Consider the following 22,487-nt stretch of genomic DNA (forward strand, 5'->3'; position numbering starts at 1 on the left):
AGCACATTTTTGTGAAAAATGTGCGAAACTTTTTGGATTTTTCAAAATGCGTATGGGTCACCATGGTCACTTTGTACGGTACAACGAATCCAACCCAAAAGCGTATGCACGTGATCATTTGGGACCAATATCGATGTTCCCGCCAGGTTTCACTGTGATAAAGTGAAACTGCTCGGTCTGCTCCGGCCTCGAGCAGAACATGGTCTGGCCGACCCAGAACAGGTGCAGTCCCAACGAAACGCACTGTTTTGGTCAATCCTGTTCTCGTTCGTACCAACCAAACGCGCTCTTACTTTTTTTTCATTATTTTCTGATGTACACAGACTGAAGGAGAGGTTGCTGCGACTTCGGCTATATTTGGGGAACAATGAGACTGTTGAAGGAATGTTTGACGCCCAGAAAATAAATTTATACCAACAATGTTTCATTGCTATCAGGTTGGGCCTCATTTTCTTTGTGCTGTGCTGTCCACAAAGGACGAAACAGTTCTGTCCGCAGATAGAGTATTTCGCTCTTGCTCTTGTAGCGGTTGAGCACTCTCATGTGGGGTCTTTGCTGTTCGCTTTATGCAGAGCTCACTGACTTGTCAGTTTGAGCACTCTGGCAAGATACGTTCGGGTCTGGTTTAAATCTGGCTTTGGAAAATTTATTTTTCTTTGCTATCAGGTTCGGCCTCATTTTCTCTGTGCTGCGCTGATGAATCCGCAAAGGACGAAACAGTTCTGTCTGCAGATTGAGTACCAACAACAGCTAAACGCGTAACACTGGGAAGTGAAGGAACTAAAGAAAGGACAGCAGGTTGGTAACAGCTTGTGCGACCTGATTGACTAGGCAACTGCGCACAACGTCTGTATCAGTGGATGATATCGAGTTGAGTTTCATACAGCAGTTGATGCTGCATCCGAATCTCAAGCCATACTTTTGAACACTACATGTATTTGTATGAGCATGAGTAGGTTATAGGTAGGTGCACTAGTATGTTAGACTAGCCTACACACACACAAGTCACAGAACATTCTCAGTACCTGGTGCGAAGGATTCTTACCCTCCTAGACTAGTCTATATAAGGTAAAAGGCACCATCGAGCACATGCAGCACCCAAGCAGTGACTGCTACGGATTGTGTATCCGACACGCAAGCGTTCAAATCACACGCAATGAGCATGCAAGTGAATGTCTTGGCATAGTCCCTTTAGTACTGGGATCGACTGTTACTGCTTTGGAGTGCGTTGCTGACGCTATGCGAGTAATGACGCTGCTGTGCTATCGTTTCCAAACTCTGGTGCTGTTGAATCTAGTTCAAGATTGTTTCAATCTCTTGGCATTCGCAGGTAAGTTTCCTTTCCTACAAGTCGGCTATGATGTGCGATTTTAACTCACCTAAAGTACGCTGTTAGTAGTAGTAGTAGTAGTAGTAGTAGTAGTAGTAGTAGTAGTAGTAGTAGTAGTAGTAGTAGTAGTAGTAGTAGTAGTAGTAGTAGTAGTAGTAGTAGTAGTAGTAGTAGTAGTAGTAGTAGTTGTAGTAGTAGTAGTAGTAGTAGTAGTAGTAGTAGTAGTAGTAGTAGTAGTAGTAGTAGTAGTAGTAGTAGTAGTAGTAGTAGTAGTAGTAGTAGTAGTAGTAGTAGTAGTAGTAGTAGTAGTAGTAGTAGTAGTAGTAGTAGTAGTAGTAGTAGTAGTAGTAGTAGTAGTAGTAGTAGTAGTAGTAGTAGTAGTAGTAGTAGTAGTAGTAGTAGTAGTAGTAGTAGTAGTAGTAGTAGTAGTAGTAGTAGTAGTAGTAGTAGTAGTAGTAGTAGTAGTAGTAGTAGTAGTAGTAGTAGTAGTAGTAGTAGTAGTAGTAGTAGTAGTAGTAGTAGTAGTAGTAGTAGTAGTAGTAGTAGTAGTAGTAGTAGTAGTAGTAGTAGTAGTAGTAGTAGTAGTAGTAGTAGTAGTAGTAGTAGTAGTAGTAGTAGTAGTAGTAGTAGTAGTAGTAGTAGTAGTAGTAGTAGTAGTAGTAGTAGTAGTAGTAGTAGTAGTAGTAGTAGTAGTAGTAGTAGTAGTAGTAGTAGTAGTAGTAGTAGTAGTAGTAGTAGTAGTAGTAGTAGTAGTAGTAGTAGTAGTAGTAGTAGTAGTAGTAGTAGTAGTAGTAGTAGTAGTAGTAGTAGTAGTAGTAGTAGTAGTAGTAGTAGTAGTAGTAGTAGTAGTAGTAGTAGTAGTGTTCGTGCAATAGGGATGGACGATGCTGTTTCAATTGCTACCCAGGTCAAGTTGGGCGCTGCAAGAATTTTGGAAATTGTGATTTGCATGATGTTGGAGGATCAGAGGTGCCTCAAGGCCTTTCTGCTGGTGATCCGCCGGCCTGGAGTGGGCGAAGAGTGCAGCCTTCTCGATCGGGTGAGTCCGCTGCTGGCCGGACCGGTGGTGTGCCTCGCGAGGTACGGGCGACTTTGGTATCCAGGCCCCCGTCATCGGCCGCCGAACGCTCGGGTGCGGCACCGGCGCCTGAGGTCGCTGGGTCTTCCCAATCTTCTGTGTCTGCGACTGCGGTTCCGTGTGGGGAGTCACTACGGGTGGACTTGCCTGTTCCTGTGTGCTCCGGGATGGTTCCTGATTGCGCTGCCGCCCCTTCGCCCGTGGGTGCTTCTGCTGACCCCACTGCAGCTTCCCGGGTACCTGCGTCTGCAGCGCCGACCTCTGTGGGTCCCGGCTCGTCTCGACAGCCTCAGTTTGTTGATCTGCCACCCGAGAAATGTGATTCTCCAGAACCTGATGGCTTTTGGTCGTTGCCAACAGACGATATAATCATTTTAATGGACAAAACCCATGCAGAAATAGTCAAGTGGCAACGGAATCTATTTATCATACCTTTCGGGGATGAGGGTCGTCGGTTCGTCAAAGAACTAGCTCGCCTGATTGGTCTTTTCAGCGGCGGAACTCGCGACGGAGCTTTTGCATGGTCGGCTGTGGTCATTGCTTGCCATCTGATTTTGCAGCGGCCTTTTGTAGTATCCAATGCCTCTGACAACAAGAAATCGTTACGCAATCGTCTTGACTGGTGGATGTGCGGAGACATGGCGGCATTGCTGCGTGAGGCACGGTGCATTCAAGCCCATCTACCCAGATCAACACCTGGCAAAACAGCAGCTAATGGTCTGGATGACGTCGAGTTCGCAAAAATGGTATACAGCGACCGCATTGGAACAGCTGCTCACTACCTGGAGGATGATGGTGGTGGTGGCGTACTCCCGTTGGACAAGATTGTGGGTGGCAAGTCGGTACTGGAATTGTTGAGAGACAAGCATCCTGTTCCGGCTGATGCAGAACCAGAGATTCTACTCGATGATGAAGCCACAGTCCAGGAGAATGTGCTGTTTGATTCAATAACACCAGCTCAAATCCGCAAGACCTGCATGATTATGAAGGGGGCAGCGGGTCCGTCAGGCCTTGACTCCGCTGCCTGGCGTCGGATGGCCTCAATGTATACATCAGCTTCTGACGACCTGTGCTCGGCTCTGGCTCGTGCTGCCAAGCGTCTTTGCACTGAGGCAATTGAGCCGCGGGATCTCCGCTCATTCCTGGCAGCAAGGCTCATTCCATTGGATAAGCAGCCTGGGGTAAGGCCTATAGCCATCGGGGAGGTGTTTCGCCGCGTGATCGGGAAAGTGGTCATGTCGGTTATCGAGAGGGATGTGGCTGCGGTTACTGCTCCTCATCAGCTGTGCGTCGGCGTCCCGTCGGCTTGCGAGGTCGGGGTGCAGGCTTTGACCGGCCTCTATGACCGCGAGACGACTCAAGGTATTCTGCTGGTGGATGCGTCCAACGCCTTCAATTCTCTGAACAGGGCCGCGGCGCTACACAACATTCCAAGAATCTGTCCTGCCGCTGGGCGAATTTTCATTAACACCTACCAGGCCGACATCCCTCTATACCTCAATGGCGGAGAGGTCATTTATTCCCGGGAGGGTACATGCCAAGGGGATCCTCTTGCCATGGCGTTCTACGCTCTCGCGACTGTGCCCCTGGCATCTTGGCTGTCGCGTCGACTTCCAAGCACCAGCCAGATTTGGTACGCGGATGACGATGCCGCAGCCGGAGAGCTCCTGCCGCTGCGTGGGTATTGGGATTGCATCGTGGAGGAGGGGCCCCGGTATGGCTACCACCCCAATGCCATGAAGACGGTTTTACTCGTCCGTCCACATTTAATGGAAAGGGCCCAGGAGGTATTTGCCGGCACTGATGTCCGTATCCGGAGCGACGGCGTTCGTTACCTTGGCGGGGCCATTGGAGACCAACAGTTCCGAAAGAATTTTGTGAAGAGCCGTGTTGAGGAACTGTCCACATTGGTTAGGCGCCTTGCTGGTCTGGCTGTCACCCAGCCTCAGGCGGCCTTTCGCGTCTTCTCTGCCTCTCTGCAGTCCCGTTGGACCTATCTGCAGCGTGCAGTCTTTGTGGACCCTGTCCTGTATACGCCACTGGATGATGTCATCAACAAACATCTGCTGCCAGCATTGACAGGCCATCCTCTTGCGGCTGATGGTGTACTCCGTCAGCTCTTTGCAATGCCTGTGAGGAATGGAGGGCTGGCTATCCGCATTGGCAGTTTGCGTGCGGAGGCTGAGTACCTCCTTTGCCGGACGTCGATAATGCCCATGGTGGATTGCGTGCTGACTGGTGCTGTCGATGGTCCTGATGCTATCGACGGTCCTGTTGCCGATATCATCGCTGCCTCCAGGGGTTTGGCCACGCAGGCTCGCCGGGAACGCCGTGCGCAGCACAATGCTGCATTGGAGGAGATCAGGCCCGCTCTGACGGATGAGCAGCGCCTACTAGTGGATGTCGCGGGTGACGGCGGTGTGTCAACGTGGCTGGTTACGCCTCCATCGGCTTCATCTCCTTTAACTATATTCAACAAGTCTGATTTTCGAGACGCATTGTGCCTGAGGTATGGCCTGCCGCTTGATGGCATATCATTATCCTGTGTTTGTGGCCAAGACATGTCAGTTCATCACGCCCTCACGTGCCCAAGCGGGGGATACCCTACCCAGAGACATAATGAACTTCGCGACCTCCTAGCGGACGCACTCGCTAGTGTTGTTTGCGATGTCGAGATTGAGCCACCGCTGATGCCGCTGGGTGGTGAAGCCGTCTCTGGGGGCTCAGCTGACGGTGCTCGTGTGGATATACGGGCTCGTGGCTTCTGGACCAGGCAGCAAAACGCCTTTTTTGATGTACGGGTCACGCACCCAAGGCCGTCTTTGCTGTCTGGACCAGAAGTGTCGAGGCAGTTATCCCAACACGAGCGTCAGAAGAAACGTCAGTATTCCGATCGAATCAACCAGGTGGATCGAGGATCGTTCACTCCGCTTGTTTTCGCCACCAGTGGACAGTGTGCTCCCGAATGTGGCATCTTCCTCAAGACCCTCGCAACACAACTGCACCATAAGAACTCGGACATACCGTATCGTCTCATCATCAGCCACTTGCGCTCGAGAATCAGTCTATCTCTGATGCGGTGGCAGATTACTTGCTTCCGGGGGTCACGTGCATCATACCTACGCAGTGGATCCGGCATTGGCCGACATTGCCGACATTGCTTTGTAACGGAGTGCCGTACATTGGCTCATATGCCGCGCTGACGGGCATCAATGGACTTGCCATAATATTGTCATTGGTTTCATTCTGTCTCAGAGTGTTCTGTTGTATTTGTTTTCGTTTTAAAAGCGTTTGAGCGGTTGGGTGAATGGAAACGTCACCGTACTGGTAGTAGCGATGCTTGGATGGTGTTTGCGGGTTTGCTTTTTGTTTTTGTATTCCCTAGTTGGCTTGATTCTTTTATTTTATTTTATTTTCTGATTGGATTTTCCTATTTATTTGATTTGATTTTTCTTGAATGGTTTTGTCACCATTGCTTTTCTTGCTTGCGCTTTTCAGTTTCTTCTTTCTGATACCCGGTTTGTTTTCAAATAAAAGCGAAGTTCAGTAGTAGTAGTAGTAGTAGTAGTAGTAGTAGTAGTAGTAGTAGTAGTAGTAGTAGTAGTAGTAGTAGTAGTAGTAGTAGTAGTAGTAGTAGTAGTAGTAGTAGTAGTAGTAGTAGTAGTAGTAGTAGTAGTAGTAGTAGTAGTAGTAGTAGTAGTAGTAGTAGTAGTAGTAGTAGTAGTAGTAGTAGTAGTAGTAGTAGTAGTAGTAGTAGTAGTAGTAGTAGTAGTAGTAGTAGTAGTAGTAGTAGTAGTAGTAGTAGTAGTAGTAGTAGTAGTAGTAGTAGTAGTAGTAGTAGTAGTAGTAGTAGTAGTAGTAGTAGTAGTAGTAGTAGTAGTAGTAGTAGTAGTAGTAGTAGTAGTAGTAGTAGTAGTAGTAGTAGTAGTAGTAGTAGTAGTAGTAGTAGTAGTAGTAGTAGTAGTAGTAGTAGTAGTAGTAGTAGTAGTAGTAGTAGTAGTAGTAGTAGTAGATGTTATTTTTTTACTAGGGGAGTCCCAACAGGCGTTGCCTTTTTACTGGGAACCCTCGGTGAATTTTTACGATGTTTACATACAGAGTAAGAGACGGGGCCTGACGGCAGTCAGTGTGAAGAGGATTCCATCTGTCTGCCGCCTGGGTGTCAAGTCTCGTATATTCAGCCGGTCTGATCAAATTGTGTTTCCACCCCATGATTGCACTGCATTGGCTATCGTCCTATTAAATTATGTTATATTACAGTATTACCGTTCCCTTCAGTCGTCTCCACCTTTTGTACTGTGATGCCTTCGATTGATAATTATGGATACTGCTGTCTGTTTGTTAGCAATGTAGCACAGTGATACGCTAAAATAGCTTGCCAGATATGCGTACAATCACATGTTTATAGAAAAAGCTAAAGGTATTTGTCCCAAGTTCCCACTCTTTTGCGCAAGTTACATGAATGAATCAAGCTAAACATTACACGGAGGTGACACACCATCCGTGGCTATGCAAGCTGTTGATAAATTACTTTCCTATAGCTTTGCGACAAGGCTAGAATGCAGGAATGCACCACGTCTAAACATTGGTCCTCAATTTTTAATCCTGACATTGGTTGAAAGAATGATTTGTGTTTGAAACAATGCACTGACTGTTTCGCATGCAGAACAATCTCACTGCATTTTTATTCGAGTCAAAAGCCTTGGCCAACAGAATGAGCATGTCGTGGACGAAACGAATCTGATGATAGCGCCATAGCGCTTTGTACTGCCTATCTACCCATTACAATTGAAGATCAGCAAAGCTGCGAAGCAACGACAATGGGTTCTTGCTCAGTGTGCAAAAATCAAAGCGTCTCCTTCTGCCCGAGTGCATGTGTCTGCATTGGTTTCTCAAGCTTTTAACTTCTGACTTGCACCTCCTTTCAGGCATGAACAAGACACACCGAATGATAAACTGCTCGCGACCTCTCGATAGTGAGTGTCAAAGCGTCCCAACAGACGGTACGTAGTTGTATCGACAATAACTTAATGTGAGTTGGAGTGGAAGTACACTGGTAAAAGCAGTACCAGACTCATATTCATGAGCAATCCAATTATATTGTGTCACTCTAGTTCTTCCCCGTCACCTATTAGTGAGCATTCCATGGATTTAGTTTTGCATGATGTCAATAGCCCAGACCATCGATGGGGAACGCATGCCATTGGACAATCAACCGAAATTGGATTGACCAGTTCGACGATAATAGCTTCCCGAATCTTGGCACTCTGTAGATCTTTCTATAATATATGTCCATAAGTGGATTTCCATTAATGAAAGTGCGTTCCCAACTAAGTGCATACCCAACTGTTTCCCCTGCCTTGACCCATGACCACATCACAGAGACAATAAGTCTGATAATGATCGAAATGGATTATAATACTTTTTTTTCGAAGTGAGATCAAGGCACAGTGCTAAATATGACAAGTCATTCCGCTCAACGTGACACAAAACGCAAACGTCAACACCCTATAATAAGTATTATTATGCGAGTGCTCAACTACCACTAGAGCAGGGGCGGTTAGGGAACAACAGTTTCTTTCTTTGTGGACTTATTAGCGGAACAGCGGGAAAATGGGGTCGACTATTTGCACATAACTGTACAATCGTGCTGGAATGAAAGATACAGAGGGTTACAAAGGTATTTGGCATTTGGCCACAGAGGAAACCTAAATTCACAAGTAGTTTATGATTGGGGTTGCTAAAAAGATCTCGTATATTGACTAGCGCCATTTTAACTATTCACATTGTTTTCTGGCTTATGGTCCTGGGCAGCGACTGGAATCGGAGTAGGAGTATTCTTCGCAGTGGTTGTCATTGCGTTAATACTTGCGATCGTCCTGTGGAAGAAGAAGATTTTGGTGATGCCCGAGTGCCTATCAAAAAGGATCGAAGGTGAGCTTCCGTTGGTATACTTTAATGTAATTGGTAATTTGTATTTCGATTTTCAAAATTGATGTTGAATTCCAAGTGAAGAGTTTTAACAAGAAAAAGTTAATATAACGAAATAGAGATTGCGACTTCGGCGATGATTTTGTTTAGGAATGCTTTTGCTCCCACACTGGAGCTCGCGCTATTCCGCCGACGACTTGACACTTGACTGACTCACGACTGCCATCCAGAGAACAAGAGGAGTCCATCGAACCTTCGACTCGGCAAACCTGCAGTGTTTCGGGGAATTCACCCCTCATCCCCTTCGAGCCTCGCCCGGCCAGAGCTGGTGCAGGCACTGCGGAAGCACGGCGTTGGAGGGAAGCCCGTCACTGACACCGGTACGTCGTGGATTAATGACTCTAAGCTAGATAGCCTTGCTAACACTATCCAGGCCTTGGCGGGGGAGATTGCCTCCATGAGGGAGGACAGGGATAGCATAATTTTGTCCTTGAAGCTGGAAATTTCGGAGCTGAAGGGGGAAGTGCAACAGCTTCACCAGCAGCAGTACAATGGTTCATCCAAGCCCGTACACTGCGACACTCCAGACATGCAATCCCGTTGTACTCGTACAGTGAGTACGAATAGCACACAGCCAGAAGAGGATGCACGCACTCTACACAGCAGGTCAACTAGCACTAGCAGGGCCACCGTACCTAACACCAACCACATGGAACGCAGGAACATACCCGTACACACTGGTAGAAATGCAACAACTGGGGGCGCACTTACAACAGCAGGCGCCGGTGGTGCACCAGTACAGCCCACATGTACTCAGGGTGTTGCTGGGAGCACAGAAGGCGATCCCCATCAGAACAACTGGCAAGAACAGCGGCGAAGGAGCAATAAATCAGCGGCCCACAGCGATCCCATTGCCCGGGCAACAAAATCCAAAGTTGTGTCTGTCTACAGAAAAATGGCCACAGAAAACCCCAACCCCAACACACTCACTGGCACACATCTTCCCAAGCGATGTGCCTTCTTTGTCGGGAATGTTAGCCCTGGAAGTAAGGCACAGTCAATTGTCACCTGGTGCGCTGATAGGGGCGTTGATGTATACGCATGCACAATTGCCGAAACCCAATACTTTGGTACCTGCTATGCACGCGTTTCTGTCGCGGAAGAGTTTGAGCAAACGCTGCTTGACAAGGAATTCTGGCCCGACACCATTGCGCACACCGTCCGCAAATGGCGCTATGCCGACTCCGCTAGCAAGTGATGGGTCCTCCGTCACCTAGCCAACAGCTAAATCCTCTTGCCCAACCCTTTGTGCCCCACGCAAGTTCATCACACCCTTCCCCTCATTGCGTTACATATTCTTCTATATCTAGTGGTCATATTCCACTTGCACCACCATTCCTTCCTGATTCTGGACGACAAACTACTAAAACTCCTAATCAACAGCAGCTCCACGACGCCCCCTACCACAAACTAACGTCGGGCTTCACCCCGTTGAGCGCTCATGCTTTCCCGTTTTTCCCGGACCACGCACATTCCATTAACATTGTAACTATCAACTGTCGCTCTGTAACAAACAAACTTCCGGAATTGTACGCAATATGTCATGCCAACAAGCCCACCATAATATGTTTAACAGAAACCTGGCTAAGCCCGTCACTTTTATTCAGTGTTCCAGGCTACACATGCTTCCGTAAAGACAGATCTACACATAAGAACCTGAGATCAAACCTACGTGGCTATGGTGGCGTGGCCATTCTCATACGTGATGGGACATTTCCACATTGCACCCGTCGCCATGACCTTGATTCTCCCCAAAGCGAGGCCTTATGGCTTGAGCTTGGTGCACCGGCAGGTCTCCGGGCCAATCCGCTACTCATTTGCTGTCATTACCGCCCCCCTTCACAATCCCTTCTTGATATCACCTCCTTTTGCGACATACTTACCGACACGCTGTGTTCCTTGGACCTCTCTTTATTTGATGTTTTTCTTACCGGTGACTACAATGCCCACAATTCTGACTGGTGGAGTGGTGACACCACATCGCGTGCTGGTACGGAGCTATCACACGTGTTCTCTAGCTTTGGCCTCCAGCAGCTTGTCAATTTCCCCACCCGTGTCGCTCCGAATGGAAGACTGTCCTGTCTGGACTTGCTTGCTACGAACCGCCCCCTCTCTGTACGCTCTGTTGATGATGCTGCCCCGCTTGCTGCATCGGATCATTTGCAAGTCATTACAACGCTAGCCTACAACATTGCCACTGCTAACACCTCTTACAACTGCTCTCAGACTCCTACCCCTCCGCGACATGCCTTCCGCAAGGTTACACCCTCCACTTGGTCAATCATCAACTCTGCACTTTTTGCCTGTGACTGGCATCTTTTATTCACCTCCACTACTGTTGATGAAGCTGTGGAGAAGTTCACCACAGTTCTTGATGACGTGCTCTCCTTCTATGTGCCACAATACGGAGCAAGACCCGCTACACCCAAACATGGCAGCCACCACCCTCGTCAGTCCAGCCGTAACCCCAAGATCCCTTGGCTCGACAAAGATCTCCAAGGTGCAATTAAACTCAAATACGACTACTATAGCTTAAGTAAGAAGTACTCCACCTATGCTAATATTTCTTTATACAAAAAACAGCGCAATCTGGTGAAGTCATTGTCACGTTCTAAGTATCGAGCATATTTACGTTCGCTCACTACCACCCTATCTCACCCCTCTTCCAGGCCTAACCTGTATACCTTTGTTCGCACTCAAAGGACAACTAGTACACGTCAAGACATACCACCGTTATTAGCTTCCAATGGTTCGATGGTGACTGACCCCAAGTCTATAGCTAATACTCTCAACACGCAATTCACATCAGCTGGTATTCCAGACGACCATTCCTCTCCAATACCACCTCTGCAGCGTTCTGCGACTGTGTCTTCTGATCTGTGCTCTATACATACCACCACATCATCTGTTCGCAGCTACCTAAAAAGACTAAAAAGCAACAAAAGCCCTGGTCCTGATGCCCTACCAAATGAAGTTCTCAAAGTTCTGGCTCCATCTCTGGCGTACCCACTGTGCCTTATATTCAACCTTTCCTACTCCTCCGGCGTATTTCCTGATCGTTGGAAGATCGCTAAGGTCACGCCCATCTACAAGTGTAAAGGCTCCCGATCACAAGCCTCAAACTATCGTCCAATATCTCTTCTCTGCTCCCTTTCAAAAGTATGTGAAAAGGTATTTTACGACCAGTTGTATTGCCACATTTCACCATGCCTTAGCCCTTCCCAATCTGGCTTTCGGCGCAACGACTCAACCTCTGACCAACTAGCTCGTCTAGTACAAGACATTGCCACCCTTCGTGATGCTCGACACCATATTGCTCTCTGTTTCTTTGACTTGGCAAAGGCCTTTGATACTGTCTGGCATCGTGGCCTCCTTGCCAAGCTACATATTGTCTTTGGTGTGTCTGGCCCTCCTCTGTCCTGGCTGGAGTCCTATCTGAGTAGCCGATCACAGTTTGTTTCTGCCCTCTCCATCAACTCTGATCCTCTACCAGTGTCTTCTGGAGTTCCCCAAGGCTCCATACTTGGACCTCTTTTGTTCGTAGCATACGTAAATGATTTACCCTCTATAGACCCAGGTGTCTCGTTATTTGCTGATGATACAACCCTACTGTCAGCATCCTCGTCCCCAGCGGCTCTTGTACCTCGAGTGTCGGCTCAGATATGCAGTGTCCTACGCTGGATGCAAACATGGCGACTTAGACCCAACCTGACTAAAACCGAAATAATGTTCCTTCCCCCAATCTCATCCATGTCACTTTTACACCATCCTGATTTCCCAGAACCCATAAAGGTTGTTTCCAACCATAAACACCTGGGAATAATGCTTGATGATCGTCTCTCTTGGTCTTTCCATATTGATGCTCTTTGCAGCCGTTCAAGCTCTGCCCTAGGTGTTATACGTCCCCATTGTTTCCATCTTCCTTTCAAATGTAAAATTTTGTTTTACAAACTGTACATCCTGCCTCTTTTCATGTACGCTGCTGTTAGCTGGTGTGGCTTGTCCTCGGTTCTCGCTGAGCATCTCGAAATCCACCATAGAAAACTTCTTCGTATCCTGTTTAGTCTACCCCCTCTCTACTCTTCTGCTTCCCTGTATGTCCTTGCAAATGCTTGCCCACTGTCGACCCACCGTCAAAAATTAATTTGCACTTTTGCTCACAAATTTAAACTAGCTCTACATCCTCCTCATCTTAACGTGTATAACTGGTTCCGAATCACAGATGGCTCCCAGACAAGATGCTCTGTTGCCCTCCCCTTGGCTAAAACGTCCTCCCTTGTACGCTCTCCACTCTTTGTTGCTTACTCTGCTTGGCTTGCGCTGCCCGCTACTACGCGCAATGCCAGTACCCTGGACGCATTTAAATCTGCTCACTAGATTCACCATCACCTGTCCCTCCCATGCTTCTCCGTCTTGACCATTACTTTTCTTCTTTTATTCACCATGGTTGGTTAACACCCACATCTCCCGTACTGGCTGATTTTCTTCTCATGCCATGAGGTGTTGTCTATAATAATAATAATAATCAATTGAGCTTCAGTAGGCTGAGGAAGATTGTGCCTGAATAGCACCACTTATAATAGTGCTGTCCAGGCACAAACATCAGCAGGAATACAAACTTACAGAAACACTCCATTTCCAGCGCGACACACACCTCGTGAACACCAGATGGCACCGTGAGTCAGTTATCGCTCCTGGACGGTGAGAACAGACGTAGATGACCTTATAATTATAAGTAGTGCTCCTCATGCACAATCTTCCTCAGCCTACTCAAGCCCAACTGATGAGGGGTGAATTCCCCAAAACACTGTGTATTGAGCAGGGAGTGGTGCGTTCTTGCAGGTTTGCCGAGTCGAAGGTTCGATGGACTTCTCTTGTTTACTGGATGGCAGTCGTGAGTCAGTCAAGTGTCAAGTCGTTGGCGGAATAGCGCGAGCTCCAGTGCGGCAGCAAACCCATTCCTAAGTAACTGTTAGTCAAAGTAATCCACGAGGATGCAATAACCTGGATATACATGTGAGGAGTTTTACGGACGCCGACTCCAAATATTATCATATTCCTAATGCTGCTCTACTTTCCTTCTCAGTGGTCTACTGTCACTTGTGTATGCAGAACTTACCTTAGCTGGCAGTATGGTGCTTGCGAATGTGCGCGGAGCCGGTAAAGTCGTGTTGGGACCTGACGTGGAGGTATGTACACTATGTCTCATTGAAGCCTTTAGCCTGAAGAGAGTGGTCTCGCATCTATGTCACGTGACTGAAATTTACAAAAGAAGCGATTATGGGATGTGGACATTGGAACCAAAATGGCCTACATTATGTAACCCATACGTCGAAGTACAGTTGTGGCAAGTGAAATCTGATACTTGCCATAGGGGACCGCGCCTCAAATGGACATCAATGATGTAATGCACTGCACCTTATTTGTACTATAGAGCCGTATGCATCCCAAACAGGTCGAAAGGTCACAGCTTAGATACACACAGTTCACAAATATGGTACACATAAGGAGTATTGGTATCCAATTCCCATTCCTTTTTGGCAGCACCTTTTGAACCTTGACTGTGATGAGAACGAATTCTGTCATCGGACAGATAAAGTTGTATGCAGCACAGGTACTGTACGTATGCAGGGCTGCAGAGGCTGCAGGATGCACGGTGCAGTCCCTTATGCCAAGTGTCGGGTTTCACTTGCCACAACTGTAGATCAGGTGGTTGAGTGGAGTTAGAACCAACATGGCTGCGCTGCAAGGTCATGTGACAGATATGAAACCACTCTATTGGTGCATTGTCTTTTTAGTTTGATATCAGGTCTTGTATTCATGGGCCTGGCTTATGTGGATACATTAAATGTGAAGTAAATCAAAGCAACAACAATAATAACAAATATTTGGCAACAGAGCCTTCACTACATGCCTGGAAGTATTTACTATGCAGATTGCTCAGTTGGCCCTCTGGTTAGTTGAAATATGGAGCGTGAAATAATTACGCTGTTTGCATGGCAGTAGTGGAAACATTAAGCTTACGTTGGTTGATGTCAGTGTCCCAGTAATTCCGTCTGGGTTCCTCGCACAATTGTATGTTTTTCTTTATGTCGGCCCCTCCTGCGCAGAGACAGCAGCAAGACGACCATGGTGTTGCAGTCAACATTGGCGACGGCTCATATGCAGATACTGGGGCAAACCTTTGCACACAGGAGAATGGATATGATGTGATTGGCGCCGCTAGTTCCCTCAAGGCTCGAAACGCGACCACTTCACAAAAGCAAGTACGTAACCTTAAAAGCAAAACCTGTAAACTGTTACATTACTAGTGCGTCATAATGCAATGACAAACCTTTTTCTGTTTTTCTTTGTAGACTAAGAGACAGTAGTCTTCTATTTGTCAGTGCAGGCATGTACTTTACGTAACCCGTGGTGATTTGCGTATTATTATTTTATTATTTTGTTTTACATCGGAAGCTCAACAGTGCAGCTGCACAAATATGAAGAGGTACATGTATTCCATGCTTTTTGTTTTTGTTCCTGCCGCACGTTATGAAAAAGCAAGTGACAAAACGACATACTGTTCAAGCTGAGTTCATGTATGCCAACGCAGCTGAACCAGCCACAGCAAGTCAAGCCGGGTTGGTTGAGGAACATTATGAGAACGGGTGCGCTACGCTGAAGGTACATGTACTGAGTTTAAAAAAAAGTATGTCCATGAGTACATGCGGCAAAGGTGCCGTAATCGGGGATTCACACGACGGGCAAACTCACGTGTGTTGTACTCTTTTTGCTCGTTAGACCCTAGCGCGTACAAAATCTTGGTAAACTCGATCGGGGTCCTAGGCCCACGTTTGTGCTTTGCGCGCGTGTAAAACAGTGAGCGTGCTTAGGGCCTATCCACACTATGTAATAAAAACGGCGTGCCGTTTCAGAGTACGTGACGTACACGCGATGCTCTGTCCACACTGCACTCTGTCACCAGTGTAACTACGTCGTGTACCTGTTCATATTTTCTCTATTGCACAATGTTTGTAGCGCGTAGACCAGGAAAGGACTCCCTGGCTTGGTCTAGACCTACCCAGCTAGCTACAAAACAAGTGGCGGCCCAGCGGTGGCAGCACTGACGCCGAGCTCAAGGAATATCACCCTGAACTCTGTTCCAGGTGCGGAAATTTGGCAACCGTGTGACTCTCGCGGCACCGCAGCGCCAAGGTCGAGGCCGGCTGTAGCATCGCTTGACGAACCAGTGTTGGTGGCCGCCGTGTATTTCCAGTAAAACTCCCTGGCTTTGGCCTTCATGTTGTCAATTTTGGTCACAAGAGGGTTCTGCTTCCTCTCCAAACAATTCTTTCAAATCAGTGCTAGATCAAATTTTCAGTGAATTGTCCGAGTCTCGCTACTACACCTTCCTCTTCATCAGACCCCCGGGATTTCTCTGCATGTCCAGCCATGACTGTATCAATGTCGCCTCCGAGTGGTCGCTGAAACGGACGTGTGGCAACTCCAAAGCGAAAACAAGCGGCAGCTGGAAACAGCAAGAAAAAACTGTGATCCACAAACTCCATCGAGGCTCACACAACAAACACTACGAAAACGGCACGTAGATGAGAAACGTGCTTTGTACAGGGGTCCACGACTCACGTTCCGCGTGAATCCCACGTTTTCCGTTTTCGGCCATTTTTCGTCACTCACCTTGGCAACAAGCATGTTTACGGCGTGTTTACGTGGTTTTCTACCTAGTCTGGACAGGCCCTAACGTATGGTACTCAAGTTGATGAGTATACAGATGCGTGCGAGATTTGCACGGGTCTGTTGAATCCGATGGACAGCTGATCCACTTTTATACAAACGTGTTTTTTTATCAAGAGTTTGCACGCGCTAGGGTCACACGAGTACAAAGAGTACCACACACGTGAGTTTACGCGTGTTGTGAATCCCCCATAAGTGAAGTATTCCCGAGGATAATTAGAATGTCATCTTTACGGGATCGATGTCTCATATCATGCTAGAACATGGAAGCATGCACTTGCTTGGAGGGTGAAGTGCAGAAAGCCGAACATAGAACTGAAAAAATGTACGTTTGTAAATCGGATGGAATATCTATAAAATCAGTGATCTGGCTCAACGTTATGAACAAACGTGCAATCCCACTTGACTATTAAACCGTACAGATCATATCGCAACTTTGGCCGTACTGAACAGCAAGCCATCTATAGAGGCTTGAGTGATCAAAATGAAAAGGCCGAACACCCCTTATTCTGCGGACCTGGGTTGTAAAGCTCCTCGCCGTTCCGCGTCCAAGTTATTACAACAGGTGTGATTGCTCTGTTGATGTAGTCTGCATTCATTATTATTCTGGTACTGTGACTACGTGTAGTTTCGTGCAGCTGAACAAGGCCAGTACAGTTATGCAGCTGACCAGGGCCAGTACAGTTGTGCGTCTGAAGGGACCATACAGGCATCGCTGGCTGACAACGTGTACAGCAATGTTGCGGAAGGACCGCTAGTTGCCTCACTGGATGAGAGCCAGTATGACAATGCAGCCCCAGTGCAGCAACTACAGACCTCATCTGCAGTAAGTGATAGGGATAAATAGGGATGTTTAGGGAGGAATGAATTGCTGTAGGCGCAGGATCGTGCGCTTATCCAGCGGAAGTGACATTTGATAGACTTCTGGTGTGGCCTGGAAGCCCCCGGTGAGTTAGTCGGGTGTTAAATCAGGGGCGCAGGAACAAAATGTCCAACTTCTGAGAAATCTAATTTAGGTATAGCTTTTGAACATCAACATTCTCAGCTTGGACACCCTTTACACAAAGTACAAGTACGTGCAGTCGTCCTGTGGATCCAAATTGTACCCCCACTTCTTATGTCTACTGCTGTTGGAAACTGTCGTTCGTGCATGTTTGCGTTACCGTTAGTCTTTGCTTCCGCCGCTTATAGTACATGTACCAGGGGGTACATGTACTTGCGATTGGTAGTAATATTCGAGTAGGTCTGCAAAGGGAAGGGCTTCTGGCTAGAATGACATTACAATACAATCAAGATTATCCACCATGCACCTGCTACTTGTAAATACCGACGTGAAAAGTCGCTTCATATTATAATATCTGTAAAGAGAAAGACCACTACTACCAACGCATATGGCCGATTGGTTTGCAGGCCTGCCTGCGAATCATGAGGTCCCGAGTTCGAGACCCGCGCTGGCAGCAGGGAGCGTGTAAAAAAGACTTTTTACGCGTGTTGAACTGCGCCGACACCCACGGTCAACTGGGTACTCACAGCTCGAGTGAGGATAACAAGGATGCAGTTTACAGGGTTATGGGCCGTTACACGCCCGATTGGTTGAGAGACTCACCTCCTCTCCCCTGACTCACTTGTGAGGTCTGCATTCGCCACTAAGGTGTAAAGGCATAGTGGTGGCCTGCGGAAGCGAAGGCTATAGCTTGTGTGTTTCTGAACATTCAAGTGATGCTAACGCGGATCCCGCGAATATTATTATATAAAGAGAAAGACCAAGGAACTACAAGTTACGCTATACTGTCAGTGTCGTGAAATGTCATCGCATGAGCTGATTGTTTAGTAACTGGTGGTGTTAGTGGACAGTATAGCGTAACTTGGAGTTCCTTGATCTTTCTCTTTATATAAATTAAACCTTGAATCTCCATTTGAGTCCATATTATAATAATCATTCTTAAATATTTTTGCCACCTTGCATCAGGATGGACGTGATGTTAGCACTTACGATGTGCCATTGGGCCTTTATCCCGAGACTTCAGGAAGCCCATCAACATACGACAACACACTGTTCCAAACAGAGGTAAGTTGGTTAAAGGAAGTTCGTCTTCACCCCAGATATGCTAGCGCTGAGTGGTTCATCACGCCAGATATTCCCGATTTGAGAGGAAAGTGACCAATTTCTAGGGATGAATGGCACGGAGTTTATTATGGTTAGTTTATAAGTCCAAGGATGAGGGACACGCATACCTAAATGCGTAAATAAGCGCTAATAAAATTAGTTACGGATGTTGTAGATTTCGGCAGGCATGATACTCGTTTAAGCTTCATTTATTTGTGCCGTGGCATTTTTGAACATTCACTTGTATGCTGTGCTAGGAAAGAACCTGAAGTGACGTAGCCATTTTGTGTTTGACGGATGATTGGATTAATGCAGGTTTAGAGCACTACCTGCTTTCAAACACCATTAGCAAGATATACGCGCTTTAACTAGGATTTTTCGTTTTGTCAATATTTTTTTGGCAGGTGCCGCCTGGTGGTGGAAAAATGGCTGAAGAAGCTCTTTACGACAATCCACTTCCCCCACAGTTCCTTTGCGTAGCACGAGAAGCGTGAATCTGTAGGGAATTGGTGCCATGCGAAATGAGTAATCCATCTTCCTAACTTGGAACTTGGACTTTCTCTTAGCACAACTCTAATTTCTGCAATATGGACCCCATGCATAATCTTTGGCTATTTTCACTGAATTTTATTAAACATTTGCATTGGTTTTATTGTAAAGAAAATACTGTCACATATCGAACCCTTACTTATCAGATTTTGAGTACCCATTTAAATAATTTCAAATTTGTTTGGCCCATATCAATGCCTTATACATTCTGCAAATGTCCCTCCCCGAGATGTAAAGAACAGAGCGTTTATTTCACCTGTCGTGCAGCCAACATCAATTCGCATCAACTAATGGTTCAAAACTCCTATTTGCATTGCGCGTATCATCGTTTGAGGCATTTCCACTTGGTTGTACCTCTTCTTCGTATATTCCAAAACCTTTTGTGTACTTGTCTGATTTCATGCGAGTCTATATTTTCAATAATCATGGTCGTATGCTTCGAAAGTAATATTTTACCACGCTTGCGTTGCTCTCAGGTTTGGTATAAAGCTCCCATGCTTTACAGCCGAGTAATAATAAAAGATCAATACACATTTCCAGGACTTTGTTCACATGCGTATCTCCAAACGAAGGTTCTGTCTGGTCAATGCTGTTGTATTCTGGCTCTTTCGTCTCATTCTATGATTCATAACCTCCAACATTTAATCATCAAAAACATAATGTGAAATCAATCCATGTGCATGAATAAGCAAAGTAATAAATATGCCTCGGTATCATCGCAATTTCCAGATACATTGTCAAGCAAAGAAAGACTACGAACGGTTACAAAATACTTCAAAAGGATTTGTATGGATATTCAGTATGCAGAAACAGCCATGAATCGTAATCCATTTCCGGGAGAATGGATTATATGAGGTACAATAAAATATTGAAAATGACTTTGAATTATATAGATTCGGAAAACACCCTAAATACTTGGCCTGATGAGGCTTCATGATAAAACGAGCCACAAAAGGCTTTCCAGGTACCTTCGTTAGCGGTTTATAGTAATGACAGTATTAAATGACAAATGACAATTCATCTACGTTTTGCAAATAGGATAGGAGTGAATGTTGGCAATATGACAAATTTTTGTTAACTAACCTAGGAATATTGTTCCTCTGATTCTGCTTAGCCGCCAACTCTAGTCTCGTTAGGTGTGACCTTCTTGCCAGGCATGTGCATAGAGTCATACTCGCCAAATCCAGCTAGCTCACATATTTTATATTCCCCGTTGCCATCCTTACTCTCCGGAGTGTTATCAACAAGTTCGAAATTGCTTCCCTCCGAATCTCCTGACTCTCCCTGTTGCTCACGATGGTTGTGCCTGATTCGATGGAAACGTCTGAGGATTACTGCCGCCCCAATAGCACCCACCACCACTCCCCCAATACCAACGCCCAGAACCGTGCTCATGTTCGGAGAAGACGTAATACACACCGCCTTTGTGTCTGGAAAACAGAGAGCACAAACGAAAACCATGAATACAGCACTCGTCTAGCTTTGAATCTCTGACTACCCACAGAGGTGGCAAGCAGCACTCCAACCAAAGTGCGTGGCTTGGGAATGTAGAAGAAAATTCTGGACAGGAAAACCCTTCGAAACCTAATTTGTCATAAACGGGTTCCATGCATTACGGTACTATTGAGCACTGTATATTACACGTTATGCCACATTGATTCCTTCCAACGGCTTCTGACAGCTTGTTGAGGGTGCAGATTTGAGTGCGACTTGATATTTGCATTACAAAACATATTGTGTGCGCTCCCCTGTACATCCCCCTAAGGGGAAGGCACGAATGATAGTTTGGAAACGTTTAAAAAATAATGTTGATGAAGAAACTGAGCAGCGTAATTTTTCCCAGCGTTCTATATTAAATTTTGATATTCGCATCACTAGTTTGCAGCATCATGAGAGCATCCACTTATTTAGCATAGTACTAAACTAACCAACTGCTCATATGCGAGCTCGCGCACCATTAGAAACCTAAAGAACATGGTAAAAGTGGAACATAGGTCTGCTCTGCATTTCATTCCACCGTCATTCAAAATCATTTGACGCCCTAAACAATGTGGAAATAACCAAATTTGCCTACCTCGTCTAGGGCTAGGCTTCGCATTGAGGGGCGCTAGGAGAACTAACCACAGAAGCACTGAAAATAACGTAAGAGCCATTATTTCTGAAGTTGAAGATACAATCTAACATCAGCGGAGACGCTACAGGTTATACAAGGCCGACTCGATCTTCTTGCAGCAGTCACCAAAGGCTTCAACTCAACCTTCAAAATGCATACTCTACAGGTATAATTTGCAGAGACATATCGTTTACATGATTAGGGTTCTCATTAGGTACGGGCCACAATCAAGGCTTTCTTTGACACATCTATTCTTGAGCAAAATGTTGTTCAAAGGTGTTGTGCGTACTCGGAAGCTATGCAGTAGATGTGTATGATACACTCAGAGAAATTGCGTGCACATGAGTATGCTAGGGCCGGTGGCAAGGCGACTCTAGCAACACATAAGATGCCACTCTGCACCTATGGGAAGCAGCGCTTCTTTATCCATGTCATCGGATTTATCTGGACAGAACTGAAGTTATCACGCGAGATACACGCAAGACTAACACACGCGCACCGGAATCACGGCGATCACTAGACATTATGTTGGGGTTTAAGTCTCCAGGTTTTTCCCGCTTCGGGAAGTCAAGCAAACCGAAAAAGGATGTGAACGTACTATATTCATTTCACATGTGCAGTGTTATCGTACCGGTGCTCCTTTGTAAGAAACTAACCCAACGTCATGGCGACGTTCAGTTCAACTATATACACGCGTACACTGAGGTGCATGTGTTCCGTTCGTATGCAGCCATGCCTACTTTCATGTTCTGAAAGACTACAATACATCAACCCTCCCTAGCAGCCGTGACATTAAAATGGCAAAGAATAGAAGTATCTCATCCCTAGCTACACAGGTTGTCACCTCCACTCCATTGAAGACTGGCTTTGTCATTCAGCCCATGGAAACCAGCTGTTTACCAGTGAAGCGATCAGGCAGTGTAGCTCACGCTCCACTGGAATCTACATCACTACCGCTTTGAGCTTCATCAAAATCATCTACACAGGATACAGGTTCTGGTTCGGTAGAAGGCACACAGCTGTCGTTTAGGGTAACGAACACAGAGGGTATCTTCAAAGCGGAAAGTCATGCGTCGTTTCTTGTTAAAGCCAGTTCAGCAGTCTAAGACTGTGCTAGTTGAATCTTCTCGTGTAGTTTTCCGCGTATTAGGCAATTTCAATTCAGTGTACATCCTGCTCCCACCATCTCAGTATTTCTAGACAGGCTGTGTAGATTTGACGGTGGCGTGTGTTAATAAGTCCTTTGGGAAATGTCGAACGGTCGCTTCTGGGATGACGACAACGCTATATTGACGTTTTGCAGCATCGCTGGACGTACGCTTGGATCCGTGGTTCGAGGTCTGGTGGTTTCAGTAAATTTCTTCATACTTTGCCTTTTTAACTTCCTCAAGCTCATGAACATGTGAACGTGTCAGGGAAGTGAACTGCCTGCCAAGAGACAAATGACAACCCCACCAAGACTCGAAATAGGGCCCTGCTGGTCATGTTCAATGTAATAACCATTTCAGCGATGGGACCAGGTGGTATGTCGGCATCTACTTGTCTACTATTACTTCCCACAATGTTTGATCCCTATCTTCGCTCA

The 22,487-nt window shown here is 46.4% G+C and overlaps 1 protein-coding gene and 1 long non-coding RNA gene across 3 annotated transcripts; one reads left to right on the top strand and one right to left on the bottom strand.

Annotated features, from left to right (window-relative positions):
- Window positions 1-1,102: 1,102 nt before the first annotated feature.
- LOC135826079 (uncharacterized) lies at window positions 1,103-19,331 on the top strand. 2 transcript variants are annotated; one of them, XM_065338717.1, is made up of 9 exons: window positions 1,103-1,330; window positions 7,337-7,411; window positions 8,223-8,342; window positions 13,512-13,588; window positions 14,510-14,665; window positions 14,943-15,065; window positions 16,762-16,959; window positions 18,103-18,201; window positions 18,645-19,331. In XM_065338717.1, exons 1-9 carry the CDS (start codon window positions 1,240-1,242, stop codon window positions 18,732-18,734), a joined length of 1,029 nt encoding a protein of 342 aa, XP_065194789.1. In that variant the 5' UTR covers window positions 1,103-1,239; the 3' UTR covers window positions 18,735-19,331. The 2 variants fall into 2 exon arrangements, with proteins under 2 accessions (XP_065194789.1, XP_065194791.1); XM_065338719.1 differs by lacking the exon at window positions 7,337-7,411 and having other exon boundaries at window positions 1,104-1,330.
- Window positions 19,332-19,417: 86 nt separating this feature from the next.
- On the bottom strand, window positions 19,418-21,163 carry LOC135826080 (uncharacterized). Its single transcript, XR_010555208.1, has 2 exons — window positions 20,864-21,163; window positions 19,418-20,219 (listed from the first exon to the last, which is right to left on the bottom strand). It is a non-coding gene; the product is annotated as an uncharacterized LOC135826080 (long non-coding RNA).
- Window positions 21,164-22,487: the final 1,324 nt, after the last annotated feature.

The sequence above is a fragment of the Sycon ciliatum genome, chromosome 10 (assembly GCF_964019385.1).
Source record: "Sycon ciliatum chromosome 10, ocSycCili1.1, whole genome shotgun sequence".
NCBI lineage: Eukaryota > Metazoa > Porifera > Calcarea > Leucosolenida > Sycettidae > Sycon > Sycon ciliatum.

Coding starts and splice junctions, on each gene's coding strand:
- LOC135826079 (XM_065338717.1), top strand. CDS start 1,240: ATGCGAGTAATGACGCTGCTGTGCTATCGTTTCCAAACTCTGGTGCTG. Junction 8,343..13,511: donor CCTATCAAAAAGGATCGAAG/GTGAGCTTCCGT, acceptor TTGTGTATGCAG/AACTTACCTTAGCTGGCAGT. Junction 15,066..16,761: donor ACGGGTGCGCTACGCTGAAG/GTACATGTACTG, acceptor GACTACGTGTAG/TTTCGTGCAGCTGAACAAGG.